General features: G+C 44.5%; 1 protein-coding gene across 1 annotated transcript in view; it reads left to right on the top strand.

Moving 5' to 3' along the window:
* LOC147011050 (sodium- and chloride-dependent GABA transporter ine-like) overlaps nucleotides 1–13,221 on the top strand; it is a 152,452-nt gene that overhangs the window by 106,600 nt on the left and 32,631 nt on the right. The window contains exon 10 of the mRNA XM_085860622.1: nucleotides 10,185–10,322. Coding sequence (XP_085716748.1) covers nucleotides 10,185–10,322 — 138 coding nt within the window. The remainder of the gene's footprint in view (nucleotides 1–10,184; nucleotides 10,323–13,221) is intronic.

Below are 13,221 nucleotides of genomic sequence, written 5' to 3'. Positions count from 1 at the left end.
CCAGAGAAGACAGATGAGAGCTACCCCTCCGAGAAAGCAAAGAGAAAAAAAAACAGTCACTGCCTTCTCTGAACAGCGAAAGGAGGAAATCATTGAGTTCCTCATGAGAAATGAGGTCCTGTATAGCAAACGCCTTTCGGGGTTCAAGGATGTTACCCAGAAGGAGAATCTCTGGGCTGCACAGGCCGCCAAGATGAATAGTGCTGTAGAGCAGCTAAAAATAAGGTGCTCAAGCATGAGGACCATGATGGGCCAGCTGAAGAAACGTGCCAAGAAGAGTGGGTCAGGAGGAGATGCAATTACTGACATGAACAGCGCAGAGAAGTGGGTATGGAATAAGTTCTCTTTTTTGATCCCTCACATTGAGACGGTGGATGCCAGAAATCTGGCCTCCTTTGCAGCAGCAGCTGCAGCAAGTGCCAGTGGCACTGAACTCACACCTTCCGCCAACCAAAACTCAGTAGTTGCCTCTACCACCAGCAGGGTTCCAACACCAACACTCCCAGCAGCCTCACCACCAGCCTCCCAGACATCCTCCCAGCCAGGGTCGGTCGGCTCCAGATGGGGCAGTGAGGATAGGATGACCTCTGGAGAACTGAGTAAGTATTATCACTCCGAATAACAATTGCAGTTTCATTTAATTTCACATTAAGATATTCTTTGAGAAATAATTACGAGAAATAATAACATTCCTTAAAAAGAAACGGCTCCCTCTTTGGTGTAGCGGTAGGGTCAAAAAGATTATATTTAGTGGGACTTAAAATATTTTTAGTCAGACTAAAATTTTTTAATGGGAGTAGAAATAATTTAAGTGGGACTAAAATATTTTGTAGTCCCACTAAATATAATTTTAATCCCACTAAAAATAATCGTTTTGGCCATCCCGGTAACAATATGCCTTGCTTTTTCTCTTTCAGAAGAACTGCTGGTTGAATTCATGTCCAGAAGTACTGCTGCGTGTGGCAGCTCCTACTTTGGAAAGTATGTGGAGGAGATCATGTTCAAGTTGCCTGGGGAGATCAGGAGGGATGCTGAGGCGAATATCATGCAGGAGCTACACAGGGCTCAACGAGCAGCTGAGCATAGCCAGACGCAGCCACCACCAAGCCAAGACCAGCAGGCCCCCATCCAGTTCCAGCAGCAGTTCCAGCAGGCCATGTGGCAGCCTCATCCCTCCCAGTGGCCACCTCGCCCTATAGGACCTCCACCCAGTATATGGGGTAGTCAGGACCGCAGCTACGTCCAGCAACAGTTCCCCATGCTCCCGATGACCTGCCCACAAACCAATAAGCCTCAGCCAGGACACTCCTTCGTCAGGCTGCTGGGACCCAGTACACCAGATGCCGGTAGTTTCAACCTCTCCTCGCAGCTCAACACCCCGATCCATTTGCTTAGGATGATAACACAGACCTGTACCAGGAATGGGAAGACCCCCTGGACGACAAGTAGAGACTCCTTGTGGTAGAAGTCCCCCAAAAAACAGACACTCCTTAATGGCCATTTTAAGGCCACTCACTTCCTCTCAATAGAACAATATGTTATGATAACAAAAAAAAGAAATAGAAAATAAAAAATAAAATGAAACCAAAGTCGTTAACTTACTTGTCTGCATGAATATTTATTTCATGTTACACTGAATGGTATAGATACTCATTTCAACACATCAATAAAAAAGGAATTTGAAAACTTTGTGACAAAAGGAGAATTTGCTCATAACGAGCAAATTCTCCTTTTGTGACAAAGTTTTCTACTCTGTCACACAATTTAACCACAATTTAGGCAAGTTTTGAATTGTCGTATGCATAGGTCTTCGATTTGGGAAAGTCCATTTCCTCTGGGTTTTTTTTTCAAAAACAAAATTCAAAATGTCAAATATGATCCTCTCCACCTTACGCATCATGCAGCCCGGCTATCCTGTACTGCCATGCGACCGCACCTTGTGGTGAGTTGAAGAAGGCGTTCAGGAGTTCCCTTTGATGCTTCGCCTCTGCTGTTGCTAAATTGCTAGGTGCAGGAGGTTGATCCACATCTAGCCAGTGCACTTGGTCCCTCCATGCCCCTGGGATGACATTTGGTTTTCATTCTCATGGTCTGCCTCTTGTGCTGCAATGCCTGGATGCCTCAGCCTCAGTAGGTTGTGCAGAACCACTGCCGCCTCCACTATATCCTTCACAGTATTTGGCTTCTGCTCTCGAGTCCTGAGAAGACACCTGAATCTATTGGCCAGGATCCCAAAAGGCATTTTCTACCACTCTCCTCCCCCTTGAGAGTCTTCAGTTGAAAATCCTCTCCTCCCTGGACATCACTCTTCTGCCGTATGGCTTCATGAGGTAGTTCCTGATTGTGAAGGCGTCATCCCCTAGGATGAAGAAGGGCATGTCATAATGTTCATCAGGGTTTACAGTCAGAGGGCAGGGTGGGTGGAGTCCTAGGGCATCCTCTTCCAGGTGCTGAACAGCTCCGAGTCACCAAATATCTGAACATCTGACATGTGTCCTTTTCCACCAAACTCGATCCACACAAACTTGTAATCTGCATCCACCAGGGCCGTGGTATCGAAAAGAAGCCCTTGTAATTGTAGTACAGGCTGCCAGTGCGTGGTGGCTTCTTGATAGCAATGTGTTTGCCATCCAGAGCCCCAATGGTGTGGGGGATGTTCCATCATTGCTCAAACTGGTTAGCTACGGCTCTCCAGGCTTCAGGGGTCACAGGTAGGCTGAACACTTCATCTTTGTACCCTTGCACAATTGCCTGGCACACTTCTGGAACCATCTCTGAGATGCTGGACACTCCACACTTAAAGGCATATGCAAGGAATCAATAGTTGTCTCCAGTTGTGAGGTGCCTCAGTGTCACTGTCAGTTTCAGTCCAGGTGAGAGGGGTTGCCTGAAACTGGTGACTTCCCTCTCGTTTGCTGGGGCCACCTTCTACAGGACTTCATTGAAGAGCTGTGGTGTTAACCTTGTGTAGTTTTGGAACGCTACTGGATCCCCCAGCCTCGAATGGGTGTCCAGGTGGCTGGAGAACTGACCAAGCTGTTGTCTCCTCTCCTCTCTGAGCCATGGTCGCACCCAGAACTGCCTGACTGCAGCTCTCCTGGCCCTTTGTGGTTGGGATTGTAGCTGGTCTGTCTGCTGCTCGTCTTCTTCCTCTCTGGCAATAATGTAAGTATACAGTAATACTGCAAATGCCACGTTGTCATCATCCGCAACTCCTGCCATCGTCAATGGTTGAGGGTTGTTGTGTTCACTCTGTAAAAGTTCAAGAAACAATGAAGTCCATGGTCAGTCGGGCTGTATATACCCGTCGGGGTCCAGTCATAGCTCGAATCATGATCACCCTCGTGATCATGAAAGACATCGCGACCACAATCGTATCCTATCGTAATGGATTGCATCGTTTCTTGATGAACGTATCGGAACGTATCTGCACGTACCAGACGTCCCAATTCGGGGAACTCGATCGTGATGATCGTGTCAGATCGAGACCCAATCGTGGACTCAATTGAAACAATCCTATCGGAACGTATGTGATCATATCTGAAAGGAAGATCAGACCGTGACAGATCCGGACACCTGAAATTGACAAACCGTGAACAGATCGCATCCGAGCGCAACAAATCATATCAGAACAGATCGACTCGCATCATCTTGTATCCAAACCTGAAATTTCAGAGAAATTCCATGATCAGCTACGACTGGCCAATCGTGGCGTTCGTAACGGATCGTACGACAGTGGAAACCTCATTTTAGTTTCCGTGCAAAGTTTCAGGCTGCTAGGTTTTATAGTTTTGGAGTGATGGAGGAGACACATCCACTCACACACACACACACACACACACACACACACACACACACACACACACACACACACACACACACACACACACACACACACACACACACACACACACACACACACACACACACACACACACACACGTTGCCTTTTATTAGTAATGGTAATTGTATTTGTATAGCTCGTTTTGTCTTGGGATACAGGGTGCTATTATTGTTGCCCCCCCCCCCCCCGCCGATGAGGTCGGAGACCGGGGATATTAAAATGAGCTCTTACCAACCATCCAATCATCTGTTATTGTAATTTTTTGTTCACAATATTTCAAAAATCGTTGAACATTTAACTTTCATTTGCATATATCTATTTCTCATGCCCTTATTTCAGCCCGATGAGATCAAGGCTTTTTTTTTTTTGTATACCTTAGTCGAGGCTCGTATGAGAGCTAACACACAACTCACAGCAAGGAGGCATGAGACAAGAGGGGCGGGAGTGGAAGGGACAAAACAGTGGAGAACAGACACATTAGGTGAACTGTGGAAGGGAGAGGGATGGGGATGGGACGGGGAACATGGCGAAGAGAAGATGGACATTTCAGGGACTTTCAGGAAGGAAAGCAGGAGAAATGAAGGAAGTGGGCTTGGGTGGATTATCGGGGGTAGAAAAGATCGAGGATTTGGATGGGGGAAGATAAGAGGTGGTGGTGAACAGCTGTTTTGAAAGCCTGGAGGGAAGAATGGGAAAGAATAGAGTGAGGAAGTTTATTCCAAAGGCGGGAAAAAAGAGGAATGAAAGAGTGAAGATGAGCAGTGATTCGTGATTTTGGTAGTTTTACCAGAAGGGGGTTGTTGGCGGACCTTGAGCGCCCTGTGGAAATGTGGTGGGGACAAATCGCAGAGAGAGCAGGGGTGCAAGGCTGGAGAGGAGTCGGTAGAAGACAGAAAGACCACCGACCAACCTGCGGTGATTGAGTGAGAGGCCCAAAGACTCAGCTTCATTGCGGGAGATGCCGATGATCTTAAATGCCCTGGTTTCGACAGCGTGAAGCCGAGAAAGGTGGGAGGCAGGAGCACCAGCCCAGAGGGGAGAGCAGTACTCCATCAGGCTACGGACAAAAGCTTTGTAAGTGGTCAGGGGCTCAAGAGGGCCGAGGAAGGACTTAGCACGACGGAGGATTCCCAGTCGGCGACTGGCTTTTGAGGCGAGGTTGGAAATGTGACTTTCCCAGGAAAGGTCATGGCAGATAGTGAGACCTAGAAGCTTGAAAGAAAAGACTTCTTCCAGAGGATTGTTGAGAAAGTGGATGGGGGGTTTTGTAAACGGTCCTTTCGAAGAGACATAGTGAGAGTGTGAGATTTGTCTGGATTGAAAGACATGTTCCACGTGTTGGACCAGTTTGTGATTTTATCCAGATCTGCAGTGAGCGAAGAAGCTGCTGCTTGCCGGTCTGAGGGATGACAGATGGTACGGCAGAGGGGGGAGTCGTCGGCAAAGAGAAATAGAGGATTTTCCAGAGAGTCCGAGAGATCATTGATGAAAACCAGAAAAAGAACAGGGCCCAGAATGCTACCTTGAGGAACTCCAGCCTGCACAGGAAGAGGGGATGAAAGAACTCCATTTAGGGCCACACGTTGACTGCGACAGGAGAGGAAGTCTGCGAGCCATGAGTGGAGATGGCCTTGAATACCATGTGAAGAGAGTTTGATGAGTAGTGCAGGGTGTCAGACTGTGTCAAAAGCACGTGATATGTCCAGGGATACGGCTCGGATTTCCTGTCTGGCATTGAGGACCTCCATCCATTGATGGGAGAGCAGAAGCAGCATATCCAGGGTAGAGTGACCTGGTCTGAAACCAAATTGATGATTGGAAATCAAGCCATTGGAGAAGAGGAAGGATTTCATGTCTGAAGCGATGATGGATTCCATCACCTTGCTGATGATTGGGAGAAGGCTGATTGGTCTGTAGTTACAGGGATCTGTTTTTGCACCTTTTTATGCAGGGCAGTGATGTTAGCAGATTTCCAAGCAGATGGCAGATGACCTTGGGCAAATGAGAGGGTGAATAGAACAGAGAGAGGGTGAGCAAGAGCAGAAGAGCAGGCTTTGAGGACACGTGGGCTGATGCCGTCTGGACAGTTGCAGAATCTGACTCGAGGTTTGAAAGCAAGCTCTCCACCTTGTCAGGAGAAAAGGATACAGAGTCCAGGGACAGTTGGGTGCGACTGGGTAAAGTGGGTAGAGATGGTGATGGGTTTAGGACACAAGATTTAGCTGCAAACACCGAGTTTAGACATTCAGCTTTATCACGTGTGGAATCAGCAGTGCGGCCATTTGAGGTAAGGGAGGCGATGGAGGGGGAACATACACCAGAAACAGATTTGATTAAACGCCACCAGGATTTTGAGGAGGGAGAGAGGTTTGAGAGTTCAGACTTGAGATGAGAAAGATGTTGTTTTCTGGCTCTCCTGAGGGTAGATCCACACTTGTTCCGAGCTTTGTGGAAAGAACTGAGATTGCCCTCAGGTGGGTTTGCTTTCCATGAGGCAAAGGCAAGTTGTTTCAGGACAACTGCCTCGCCACATGCTTCAGTAAACCAAGGGCGGGAGGAAGGGTAAGACAACTGAACACGAGAGGGGATAAATCTGTGCATGAGGGAGAGCAAGTTTCTTTGAAAGAATTCCCAGGATGAGTTGATGTTTTAGAAAATAGTGATAGGAGACCAGTCTGTAAGTTTGATGGCTGCTCGGAGACCCTGCCAGTCGGCTTGAGTGAAATGCCAGACTCGACGGCGGTGAGGTGGTTCTCTGATAACAGCCAGAGAGATGTCCACTTTGACAAGGCTGTGATTGGCTGAATCATGTTGCCATGGCAACCATCGAGGTAACTTGGCTTGTGTATGCGATATTTCAAAAATAAATTTAAGATTTAGCTTTCATATTACACAGATCTTTTCCTCATACCACCCACTAGGAAGGGGACCTAGAGTATCAGCTCCTTTTTGTTAGTGCCTTCCGGTTTCACCAGAGCGTACTCTAGGTTTACAATTCCGTCCGTCTGTCTCACCTTTGGTTTTGCAGACTTTTTTCCCCCATGCCCTATAACATATTCAACTGAAACTTGGTACTACATGGCTTCATTTTGACAAGTTCCAGAACAAGTTCGAGTTTCAGGGTGCTTCGTCAATTTGTCAGAGGGATTCCCTTTTTAAACTTGGAAAATATCACACATTATACATGGGTCAGTGTTCAGCTGCCCTGACTGCACTCCATTGCTTTAAACTCATTGGCTGGACAGCTGGCCTAACCCCATCTCAATAAAATCATGCATGAAGCAGCACAGATTGGCAAGCCCTGCGTGTTATTGCATGGCCCAATGCAAATGGAATGATCTCAGGTATATAATCCACGATGTATTAAATATGCACATAAGCCATACTCATGTTTTTGCTTCATGGATATAGGTCGGGTTATGTTTTATCATTATTATTATTTAAGACACTGAACGCACCATTATACACCTCGTAAATAAACGAACATTCATTGGGACCGGAAGGGGACATGTACTGCAAAGCAATTCTCACTCTTGTTTTATTATGTTTTTCAAATGAGTTTCATCTTGCATATGAATGATGCATGTCATTCTTTATTTCAAGAGAGAACATTGCAGGTGTGCTTCATGATACAATGCTGTCAATATGATGAAGGCTGTGACACTGTTCGGCTCAAGCGAAGATGTTTTATGTCTTGCTTACGCTAATAATGGGCCTGTTCAGAAATTCTTTAAAAGTGAAGAGTATCACATGTTCTTGCCAAAATAAGTTAAATTGGGTCATTCATCGTAGTCGACTCAAAACCAAATTGGAACATCTTACCCTTCCAGATTATAAGCTTAAGGTCAATGTTTGTTCTTTCTGGAATAGGGCCTACGACAAGTTGTCCAGATGTTTGGAACTGCAGTGCCGTCGTAACTGTAGTTATGAGGAAGGAGTTGGTGAAGTGCAAAAGTGACTTTGGGTACCTTAACTGATGATATTTGTCTGACTGAGAATGTGTAGTGCAGTGTTTGAAGCCAATCAAAGCTATCACGATGATGCTTTGCAAGGTAAGTTCTCCAACCCTGTTTATCGATCATAATACCTATTTGACATCAACTGTAGAGTGGCATCCTGTCTCCCAGAGAAGATAGAACTACTCCCATTTCAGAGATGAAAGGTATCACAGCAGCAGATGTCCAGGCCAGGTTTCCCCTCACAAGAGGAAATATTAAATGTTACCTCTGCCTTCGATCTCATGTTTAAACAGCTCCCATACCCCTGGGGTGGGGTCAAAAGGTCAAATACTGTAAAATGCAATTACAGGCATATTTTAAAACATTTTTAAGTGAAACTTTGTATCTGCATTTCAACATTGGGGGACGCATGAAATGGTTAACGATTTTTTGGATTTGACTGCCAGTTCATGAATGAGTTGTTGGGGACTTAGCATCAAAATGAGACAAAAAAATTTACTCAAAATTTGATATCGATTCAATTCTGTTGGAACTTTTTGTTATCTTTCAACCTCGCTTTAGGTGGGAGGCATGGGGATTTGCGATGGTGTGCCATCGACTTTCTCTGGTTTCAACCGTGAACATGTTGCAAACATTGGACTATTGGATGATGTGGATTTGTATCTTTCCATTTGAGACATCAATATTATGTGAACTTTACAGCAAGTATGCATTTTATGGTTCTCCTGAAGTTCTGTTTCAGGTGTTTTGTTTTCATTTGTTGCAAGTTGAAGAATAAAAAAGAAAATAATTTCAATTGACTTTTGTTCATCATTTATCAAGTCACTTCTGAAATTACTGGAACTGAATCTCTGGATCAAGTCACAACTGAAAAGATGGAGGAACAAGTTCGAACACTTTTGAGTCAGAATTCATGATTGCAATATATCACAATACAGGCTTCTTCTCTGTGGCAGTATATTGCAATACAAATTTTGGCAATACCTTTCTCTAATCATTGACATCCAGCATTCTTGTGATTGTCCTGATTAGTGAAAGATTAAAAGCTTGGGCAATATGTCTCTTCTTTTTGAGGTTTTTAAATTTTGTAGTACCAAAAGTCTTAATTGCAAACTTGCTTGTTACATTTCCTTGGTAGTCCAATAGGTGTTGTCTGTCTCTCTGATCTCTACAACAAATTTACCCATTGCCATAAACTGTTTATCGTGTCTCCGTAACTTTTTTGTGTGTAATCTTTATCAAGTTTGTGCAATGGATTTTATCAACTGAAAACTGATAAGGACGTGTTAACCACCACAGGAAGCAAGGTTCAGGATAACATTTCGAGCATCACACTTTTGTCAGACCAAAAGAGGGGTTAAAGCCCAACATCAGTCACACATCTCTTTCCGCATGCGATTAACGCAGTACTTTTATTGGTTTTCGAAAAATAAAATTGGTCTATCTTCCTTGCCACGGGCTGACGGGAATCTCGGCAAAGACGAGCATGTCATTCTGCAATCCTATAATTGAGTTAATAAAAAATGCTCAGTTTTTGATTTCTGTTTATTTTGGTATATTCATTCCCTTTTCAAGGCAAAAATGAAATGTGGTGATTTAAATAGCAAATGTTAAACCAGTTTATTTACTCATTGACTGACAGTGCTGTGGGCTGGTAGGATGGCTGAGTGCGCATGCTCGCCTCCAAGCTGTCTTGCCTGTGTTTGAATCCCAATCCAGCTATAAACTGTCATACTGGTGTCTCACAAGCATGGTGAGGCACCAATGTACGTGCCGTCCCTCGGATGAACGTTAAACTGGGAGTGCCATCTGCCATTATTACCGAGTGGATGTAACAGAAATCCCACAATCTCCTTTGCGAAGAGTTGGCGAGCTATCACCAGCACCGTTGCCAAATTCCATACTCCTGCCTTAACCTCCATAAGGTGTTACATCAGCGGCACATTCACAACCTCAGCCAGTGTTGCTACTGGCAGCCTTGTGTTGCATATGGAGTAAGAAGAAGAAGAAGAAGAAGAAGAAGAAGAAGAAGAAGAAGAAGAAGAAGAAGAAGAAGAAGAAGAAGAAGAAGAAGAAGAAGAAGAAGAAGACAGTGTTTATGGCGATGCTCACTCCACCAGGGTGTAGCATTTCGGAACTTGCTCTCATTATGTGGAGACAAGGTAGCTGCCCAATACACTTGCAGTGTCTGCAATTTCCATAAAAGGGCCATTTTCCCTGACACACTTCTGAAATGTCAATTTTTTTTATCAATTTTAAGTCCAAATAAGCTTTTTAACTACTCCTGACGTGACTTGGTTTTATAGTTTTCTTTTTTAAAAAAAATTGTATACAGGACTATTTGTTTAATTTTCCCTGACTAAACTGATGTTTCCGCTCAGTTTGCCCTGGTGGAGGTTGCTGTTATGTTTGTGATGGACAGCAATGCCCCATTTTTGCGTGGCATTCTGCATCGTAAGATTGTCGTCTTCATGACCTGCTTCGCTGGCTTCCTGCTGGGATTACCAATGGTCACTCAGGTAATTAACCAAGTTGTATGAAGGGATGCTGAAAAGTAATGCCTTCAATTATTTTTCTCCAAAACAGGTGAAGATATTCGAATGAAACAAAGTGTAGTCTGAAACAAAGTGTAGTCTTGTGCCACTTGTTACAAGCACAAGCCCCAAGTCCTGCCACCACCTCTCGCCTGTCAAGTCAATGGGGTGTATTTTTTTATATTATTGTGCATGTTTTCCCAAAGTATGTTGTACTGGTGAGAATTCTGCCATTTAGTGGAGAAATTCCATGAAGCGTCAATTGAGGCATCAATTCATCCATTGGGACCATACTCTGTGCAGAGCGATGGTGCTGCCGAAGCAGTCTACTTGGCTATTGGGGACAATCCTGGACGGATCGCCACTCCGATGCAGGATTCCAGCAAGCTGGCACTCATTTTGCCGACCTTGGAAGGATGACACTTAGAGTCAACCCCACCTGGTATTAATTCAAGAGACAGTGGGATTTGAACTCAGGATCCTAGGACCCCAAGCCCACCACCCTAACCATTCAGACAACACCAAAATTGCAGCATGCACTTTCCAAAATTGTCTCTACATACGTATTTCATTGCCACCATTGTATTTGAAAGTTACCAAGGCAGTTTTCAATTGATGTGTAGTAACATTGAAATCTAATTTGGGAGTGAAATTCTGCTTATGCCAGGAAACAGTCATGCTCAAAGAACACCATTTTTGGACCAAATCTGTATTTCTAAATCTTATAAAGAAGCATGTCCTCAAACCCCTTTTTTGTGGGGTATGTATACTGAAGAGCGAGTCATACAGAGCTTTTTCGAAACGAATATGAGCCTCAACGACGTGTCGAAACTGCTGAGAAATTTCAGAAAGCGGTAGCAGTGAGAGTGACGATGATGTGCCTGAAGAGTAAACCACAGACTGTAACTACACGGATGTTGACACGAAGGCTTTTAAAGCAGGAGTTTGTTTCTTCGGTTTGTGGTGATGGTATCAAGGTTTCGCATTGGGCAATGCCAATTACAGTAATGTTGTCTCGTGGAAAATTGCGTGGCATCTAAAGCAATTACCTGCTCATTAAAAACCAAATTTGTGCAATTCATGGGAACACAACAACATGCATCGTTCAGTGAATCCTTTACTCCACATCTAGACAGTGCATATCGGTCCACTCAATTACTACATTCATCCATGCATCCATGAATAACTTTAACAATCTTACGGCAAACATGTTTGGTGTTTTTTTGAAATATTTGATCTGATGAAATTATATTTTAATCTAAAATGCTACTTTCGCATGAACATGGGAATCTTTTTTTTCTGCCCTTGCCGAAGGATTCTTTTGTTGTTCTTGTTAATCAGAGCACATTAACCATGAATATTGTGTCCCAATTTCAGCTTTGACCTTTTTGTGTGTTTTTTTTTCAACAACACCAGGTGGGCATGTGTGTGAATAGATGAATGCAATTGACAATCTATATCTAATAACAGCTAGGAATGCTGGTTTGACCCCTTACTCTATGACCTGTTTTTGCACTCACCGGATGTGTTGCTGAAGAGTGGAAAGTGAAGTTGGTGGTTAATTGAGGTGTTCACCTTTGATTGAAAAAGAGACACCATCACAGCTCCAAAATGATCTGAATGTGAATGTCCTTCGGGCGATATGCAGCATATTCAAATGTCACCAAAGTGAAAAATCAGATCTGTGAATTCATCATGTTCAGAAATCATCTTCAGGGCTGTGATAACGTCACTTTTCCGACTTCAGACCGATGTGGACCGATGTTACCTACTCTTGAAATCGTTTTTTTTTGTCTGCCTCTTGTGGCACTGCCTGGAGGTAGGCTGACACCTCCTGCTTCAAATCAAGTGTGGCAGGGCGGTTGGTGTAGATAGAGCCCTTGGCAGCCCCCCAAAACTAGTAGTTCAGAGGTTCAAGTCTGGGCTATGGGGTGCCCAGTAAAGAGTGGTACTCAGGACAATGAGGCGGTTTCTGAAGAGCTGCCTCAGGGAAGTGATGGTGTCACCAGCTGTATGTGGGGTTGTACCATCCTGCAGAAACCAGGTCATGCTGAGCTGGTTTGGAGTGACATTTTGGGCTCTCTCATTGTGGATCTTCTGGAGCATGCCACAGTAGCACTCACCTTTGATCATCACCATCCTGCTGTTGTCATTCTCAAACCATTAAAGCCCGAGCGTTTTCCATCTGGAATTGAAGGTGCAGAAGCATGTAACCTTAAGCTCTTTCAGGTAGGTACCTCTTGGTCATCTCCTGAGGTGGTTCTGCCCCCCATAAAATATTGTTGTGGTTGTTTATGGCACCGTTCAAGTTGAAATGGGCTTCCTCACTTAACGAGTTCAGGTTGATCCAGTTTGGGGACCGTGACATCCTGTCACTGAGCAAGTTGCACATATTAAGTCTCCTTCTCATGTCATCTTGACACAGTTTGTGCCTAATATAGATGATGTAAGGGAAAAGCTTCAGTTCCTTCATGAGGATATCCAGCCACTCCACAAGCCCTCACTTTGGCTAATAACCTCTGATATGGTAACTTATCAAATGCCTTCTTAAAGTCTCGATATACTATGTCCACTGACTTTCCCTCATCCACCCAATCACAAATATTTCATAGAACTGTAAAATATTTTTTAAACAAGACCTACCTTTGGCAAGCCCATGCTGGCTCCCTTTAATTAGTTTGCATTTATTTAAATGGTTCCTCATCTGGTTGCTAATTAATTTCTCCAACACCTTCCCCACAACTGAAGTCAAACTAACAGGTCTATAGTTCCCCAAAATCTTCTCTGGATCCTTTTTATTACCCCTCAGCCCAATTGGGCTGAGGGTATTGTCGTCACAGGCGTTGTCCGGGCATCCGGGCGTCCGACCGGGCGTCCGGGCGTC

This window comes from Eptatretus burgeri, chromosome 16, assembly GCF_056783735.1.
Source record: "Eptatretus burgeri isolate ZD-2024b chromosome 16, Ebu_testis_v1, whole genome shotgun sequence".
NCBI lineage: Eukaryota > Metazoa > Chordata > Myxini > Myxiniformes > Myxinidae > Eptatretus > Eptatretus burgeri.
This window is presented reverse-complemented; position numbering and strand designations above follow the sequence as displayed.